The sequence below is a fragment of the Cylas formicarius genome, unplaced genomic scaffold, assembly GCF_029955315.1.
Source record: "Cylas formicarius isolate icCylForm1 unplaced genomic scaffold, icCylForm1.1 PGA_scaffold_2__14_contigs__length_35257938, whole genome shotgun sequence".
Taxonomy (NCBI): Eukaryota; Metazoa; Arthropoda; class Insecta; order Coleoptera; family Brentidae; genus Cylas; species Cylas formicarius.
Window position 1 is genome coordinate 32559526 of NW_026844319.1, and position 5057 is coordinate 32564582.

Genomic DNA, 5057 nt, shown 5'->3' on the forward strand with positions numbered 1-5057 from the left:
TCACAAAATCTTGACAGTTTACCGGCATATTACTAATCCACCCAGAATGGGACCACAAGGACTGCGTCTCCACACAAACAGTTTTGACATAATATTTATCCTCGTGTCAAACAAAACCCCGTTTTTTGGGGTTATATTTCACAATAAATGAGTTTCTCGCACTTGGACTTAACGAAAGCACGAGTAAATGCCGTAAAATAAAGACTTACCTTCTGAATTTAACGGGGTAATGGTGGTGGTTGAAGTAGGAGCCAGCGCAAGAAACTGGGGGCACAGCAAGCCCCATTCAACAAACTAAGGCCTTTGAAAACCTGAAAATAAAATGATCCTCGTCCATCTTCCTGTTTCTGCATTTGACCATAACAATGTTAAATTGATTAAAAAGGTGAATGTACCAAATCGAATTGGAGACATGACCTCATGCATTGTTCATTAACAGTTATACCAACGTGAAGGCGGGCGAAATCGGAATCGGCCGGCGATCTTTACAGCACGAAAACGGCGTTAGCGTACAAATAGCAACAACTCTGTTTGCAATATATAAACAAAGGTTGGATTGAAAATATGAAGGAAACGTTAAAAATGTTCACCTTAAAATCCCTGTATAGTTCACTAAAAACAGTTCATGATAACTACTTCACCTGCTATTTAACTTTCACCATATTTTCCCGAAAATAATTTGCACTTTTCGTGGATAAACAAAAATTATTGTCAACGACTTTGTCAACCGCGAATGTTAGGTATTGACGGAGTTTTTCGAGCAACAGCGCCCCCTACGATGGAAAACCAAACTAACCATAGAATAAACCCTGAATTGACAGCAAGTGAATTTATATTATTACCTGTCAAAACATATCTTGGATGTGTCTCATCTGGGTATGTTTTAATTGATAAACATGGATAAATTAACTCTAATATCTGGTACGTTGTTCATGACCGCCGATATTTTCGCAATAGTAAGTTTGGCCAGACCAGATTGGATCATTACAGATGTTGGAGGTATTTTTTTTTATCACCTGGGATATTTCCGAGAATTCCGCACATTTTCTTTGTAGGTGATACAAGATTAGGATTAATGTGGACGTGTATGACTTTATATAATCGACCCCAAGTATGTTTCACACCGGATCTTCAGCCTGAATGGCTGCTGGCACTTGTGTGCATATTTGTTGGATGCATCTGCATAACAACCACCATTATTTTGCTGGCATCGTCTCACTGGGATCGTAATGTCGTCCCTTATGCTAGATGGGTGGGATTTACAGCAAGTAAGTTGCGTAATTTCCTACCAAAACAGAAAATAATTTATATTTGTTTTAGTGGTTCTCTTTTGCTTAGCTGCAGTGATTTTTCCAATGGGCTTTCATGTAGATGAAATAGGAGGTCAGCCCTATCAATTGCCCAACAGTCATCAAGTTGGGATATCTTATATTCTCTTTGTTCTGGCGCTTTGGATTACCGTAATATCCGAACTATTTGCAGGCAAGGTCTGTCTTCCTCATTTTTGACGTTGCTGTTGCTATTTTGTGTTTTTGTTACTCATTATCTACGCTGTATATTCTTTTTTGGCAATGAAGGGTGACGATTCTTTTAGTAGTAAGTTTAACTCGTTAGAAATAGAATGTAACACTCGTTTACTTTAAAAGGACATTTTACAATTTTATATGCATAAGGCTAATAATCTCTTGAAAATATGACGTTCTAGTCATTAGGTTGATCTTAGAAATGAATCTAGAAGTTGAGCTAGGGTCTCACTTTTGGGAGTTTATCCAAAAAATGTTATAAAGACTCCAGATTAAATTTATTGTATAAAAATAAAATATTATTATAAATCGAATTTTCTTCTACCAGCGGCCTCCATCGTGTGTCTTCTACCATCTTTTATCCATTCGTACTGTCCAAATTTGCTATCAAAAGTACCTTTTTGCAGAGACTTTAATTTTAATGTAAATCTTGGTCCCAGTTCTTTTAATCTGGCTCTTTTACCTTCCGCATCAAAACCATACCTAAAAGCACGTCTTTAGTAGTACCAAGACTGTCCAACCTTACACGTAAGTTCACCTATAGTGTCTAAAGAAAATAAAATCGCGCTGATTGTGAAAAGTAACAGCTCTTTGACCTACAAACTCTGAATCATAGTGAAACAAAGCTCCCAACATTCTTGCAACAGTCCAACCCAATCTCGTAGTAAAGTTATTTAATATAACTTCTGGTCTGTGGGCTGTAATATCTTTATGATTTTTTCTCAATTCGGTAGTTATTCTCACATTAGTAAGTTTAAAATGTGCAGTCGGCCCATTTGGAAGATGTATAACCAAAAGACCGTCAGGTTCCTTTCTATTTTCATTAATTATTAAAATATCGGTATACTCATTTTTAATGGCGCTGCGGACCATTTTCTTAACCCCAGAACGGTTCCTATACAATGCTGTTGAATTTGGAATAATTCTGGTTAATTCCCGGCCAAATATTCTAGTTTTCTAAAAATATGTCCTAGAATACAGACACACTAAGTTAGAAAAATGTATCACTCACTCTCATAGGATTATCAGCATAACTGATAAGTATTTTCGGCTCATATGTGTGTTTGTAATAGTCATTGAACTCATCGTGGTCTAAGTCTTGTCGAATCAATTCATTCTCTTCCTTCTCTAAATCAACTACAGTCTCGTCTTTGATTCTCAAAGTGTCTATTGTATGAGGAACCTGCTTAGGCTGCCCTGTTAACGCCCGTTGCTTTTTCTCTTCTTTTTTGGCCTAAACATCACAATGAGCACAAAAAATAATCAAAATATTCTAGGTCACCTTTTTTTGAGCTTTCTTGGCTTTCTGGAACTGTTGGTTTCGAACTATTTTATTTCTAATATGCGAATATTTTGTTTCGCTTGGAAACGTAACTGTGCCACTAGTTGAGGGTTTGATGTCCTCGAGTTTTACCTTTGCCTCTTCGTCTGGTTGTTTTTCATCTTGTGAGCCCTGCATATCGCTAATTTATAAAACCGATGCCGTACTACTTCCCGTTGATACAACCTAACCAAAATGATTATTCTTCTTCTTGAAACTTACGGTACTAACATGTTTCCAATTCGAAGAAGCACTTCTTCTTTTATCCATGGAACTGAGAAAGAAGACGATTTTAAAGAAAAAACCTAATTTTCAGTAGTAAAATAGGAATTAAAATTCTTATTATAAAATTATATGATAAACACTGTGAAATAAATTTTTGTATTGCTATGGATGATATTATGAAAGAATCGGATCATAATAATATAAGAGCTTTAGATAATTTGAAATATGATTTTTCTGGGACTCATTCAGATGAAGATGATGATGTAGTAGATTCCTCCAGCCATAATATAACAATTCAATCCGACCTGAATTACAGCTCAAGAGACGTAAAGACGGAAATAAAACAAGAAGAATTAGATTTGGGTGTCGATATTATAATGCCCGAGGCTTCAAATTCAAACCTCTCGAACCTCACCAGTAATCCCACAAAACCCAAAAAGGAGATGAAGTCTAGAAGAGAATTGGAGGAAGAAGAAAGGGAAAAAATGCAGTATGCATCAAAAATATACTGGAGAAATTTATTATTTTAATCACAATTTTTAGAGTTTTAGTATCAAATTTTACAGAGGAACAATTGGACCGATATGAAATGTATAGGAGGTCAGCGTTTCCCAAAGCGGCAATCAAAAGACTGATGCAGACAATTACCGGATGCTCTGTGTCGCAAAATGTTGTTATAGCTATGGCGGGAATTGCCAAGGTTTTTGTCGGGGAAATAGTTGAAGAAGGTGATAATTTTGGGCAGTTGGGGGAGCTGTTTATATAACAAAAATGTGCCCTAACTTAGGTTTGGACGTTATGGAAGAATTGGGAGAAAGTGGGCCCCTGCAACCCAAGCATCTTCGAGAGGCAGTCAGAAGGATGAGAAGATCAGGAAATATTCCAAATGGAAGAGATTATAGATCTCATTTTAGACTTTAATTGGATTCTTTTATATTATACATTTTTATTTTTAATTCGATCACATTATTTATCAATACCAATTATTTAAAAAATATCTTTTGAATTTTATATATTATTGTGACCCATATTTGAATATATTATTTTACTATCAATTGGCCAATTTATTTAAGTGGCACCATTTTACTGCTTTTTAAGTCTCTACCTACTGCCAATTTACAATTAGAAATATTAATGTAAAAAGATGCTAATTAAACCGGAAATATTTTAATTTATAGAGCTTATGATACACTAAGAAGTTAAGCAACTAGGGGCATTCAAATCAGTAAAAAAAAAATTAAAAATAATTTGCAGATTTTTTTCTAACTTCCCATGAAAGGAAACGCAAAATATGATTTAAGGATGCTGAATCATTTGTATTACATCTCGTTGCACTCGGAACTCTCAATTTATTATCAAACGCAATAATCGTAATTTTATGGTGGAGGCCAACGATCTTTTCTTATCAGCGCAACAGTGAAAAGAAATATTATCACAATTAACCAGTGCCGTGGGCATGATACAAAATGTATGCTAAATATTCATAATTGGATATGTACGAACTGACGCGAGCGAATCAGAACACATTTGTTTCAAGGGTTTAAAATATTAATAGAAATCAAATGCGACAAAAATGATCGGTCAGTTTAAAATCTAATTTTTTGTACCAATTTTTTGTACCATCCGGATTTTTATATTTTTGGCGGTTGATTGGTTTTGGTTCGATTTATTTCAGACAACTTTGTATTTGTTATGTTTTGAATTAATTATATTAGAGGTAAAAAAATTAGGAAATCATTTTATACACGGATACAGAAGAAAAATACTTACCATTAGACAAATACACCTTACAATAGGTATAAAAATTAGAAATAAAATTATGAAATAATAAAATAATCATTTTTGTAACGGTTTTCTATCAACAACGCCCCTGTGTAAGAAAATTATAAGTTACGCTTTGGGCGTTAGACCAATTTAAAAATAGATGGTAAACTTCTTGGGATTTGGGAGTATTTTTAAACCCGCATATCTACGCTGCCACTGGAAGT

General features: G+C 34.7%; 4 protein-coding genes across 6 annotated transcripts in view; 2 read left to right on the top strand and 2 right to left on the bottom strand.

The window, feature by feature from the left end:
• The window catches only part of LOC132697913 (serine/threonine-protein kinase tricornered), a 101844-nt gene extending 101113 nt beyond the window's left edge, over positions 1-731 (bottom strand). Inside the window, exons 1-2 of one of the 3 annotated variants that reach the window (XM_060663675.1) lie at positions 591-731; positions 210-311 (exon numbers count right to left, since the gene is read on the bottom strand). The gene's annotated coding sequence lies outside the window, so the exon portion shown is untranslated. Of the gene's footprint in view, positions 1-209; positions 312-395; positions 481-590 lie in introns of those variants that run through there. The other 2 variants (XM_060663677.1, XM_060663676.1) reach the window with 2 other exon arrangements.
• A 72-nt stretch (positions 732-803) lies between these two features.
• Positions 804-1834, top strand: LOC132697918 (uncharacterized protein C16orf52 homolog A). Its single transcript, XM_060663681.1, has 3 exons — positions 804-999; positions 1056-1268; positions 1321-1834. Exons 1-3 carry the CDS (start codon positions 897-899, stop codon positions 1506-1508), a joined length of 504 nt encoding a protein of 167 aa, XP_060519664.1. The 5' UTR covers positions 804-896; the 3' UTR covers positions 1509-1834.
• LOC132697915 (probable ribosome production factor 1) lies at positions 1826-3092 on the bottom strand. The gene is made up of 4 exons (XM_060663679.1): positions 2806-3092; positions 2536-2757; positions 2062-2480; positions 1826-2006 (listed from the first exon to the last, which is right to left on the bottom strand). The coding sequence occupies exons 1-4, from the start codon at positions 2980-2982 to the stop codon at positions 1826-1828; spliced, it is 999 nt and encodes a 332-aa protein (XP_060519662.1). The 5' UTR covers positions 2983-3092.
• A 23-nt stretch (positions 3093-3115) lies between these two features.
• On the top strand, positions 3116-4116 carry LOC132697917 (transcription initiation factor TFIID subunit 11). Its single transcript, XM_060663680.1, has 3 exons — positions 3116-3559; positions 3613-3797; positions 3857-4116. The coding sequence occupies exons 1-3, from the start codon at positions 3234-3236 to the stop codon at positions 3988-3990; spliced, it is 645 nt and encodes a 214-aa protein (XP_060519663.1). The 5' UTR covers positions 3116-3233; the 3' UTR covers positions 3991-4116.
• Positions 4117-5057: the final 941 nt, after the last annotated feature.

What these genes read in the sequence shown, in the direction of transcription:
- LOC132697918 (XM_060663681.1), top strand. Translation starts at nt 897, where the DNA reads ATGGATAAATTAACTCTAATATCTGGTACGTTGTTCATGACCGCCGAT. An exon ending in GATCATTACAGATGTTGGAG is followed by an intron (nt 1,000 to 1,055) that starts GTATTTTTTTTT and finishes TTTTCTTTGTAG; the next exon opens with GTGATACAAGATTAGGATTA. An exon ending in ATGGGTGGGATTTACAGCAA is followed by an intron (nt 1,269 to 1,320) that starts GTAAGTTGCGTA and finishes TATTTGTTTTAG; the next exon opens with TGGTTCTCTTTTGCTTAGCT.
- LOC132697915 (XM_060663679.1), bottom strand. Translation starts at nt 2,982, where the DNA reads ATGCAGGGCTCACAAGATGAAAAACAACCAGACGAAGAGGCAAAGGTA. An exon ending in CCAAGAAAGCTCAAAAAAAG is followed by an intron (nt 2,758 to 2,805) that starts GTGACCTAGAAT and finishes TGTGATGTTTAG; the next exon opens with GCCAAAAAAGAAGAGAAAAA. An exon ending in ATTTTCTTTAGACACTATAG is followed by an intron (nt 2,007 to 2,061) that starts GTGAACTTACGT and finishes ACGTGCTTTTAG; the next exon opens with GTATGGTTTTGATGCGGAAG.
- LOC132697917 (XM_060663680.1), top strand. Translation starts at nt 3,234, where the DNA reads ATGGATGATATTATGAAAGAATCGGATCATAATAATATAAGAGCTTTA. An exon ending in GAAGAAAGGGAAAAAATGCA is followed by an intron (nt 3,560 to 3,612) that starts GTATGCATCAAA and finishes CACAATTTTTAG; the next exon opens with AGTTTTAGTATCAAATTTTA. An exon ending in CGGGGAAATAGTTGAAGAAG is followed by an intron (nt 3,798 to 3,856) that starts GTGATAATTTTG and finishes GCCCTAACTTAG; the next exon opens with GTTTGGACGTTATGGAAGAA.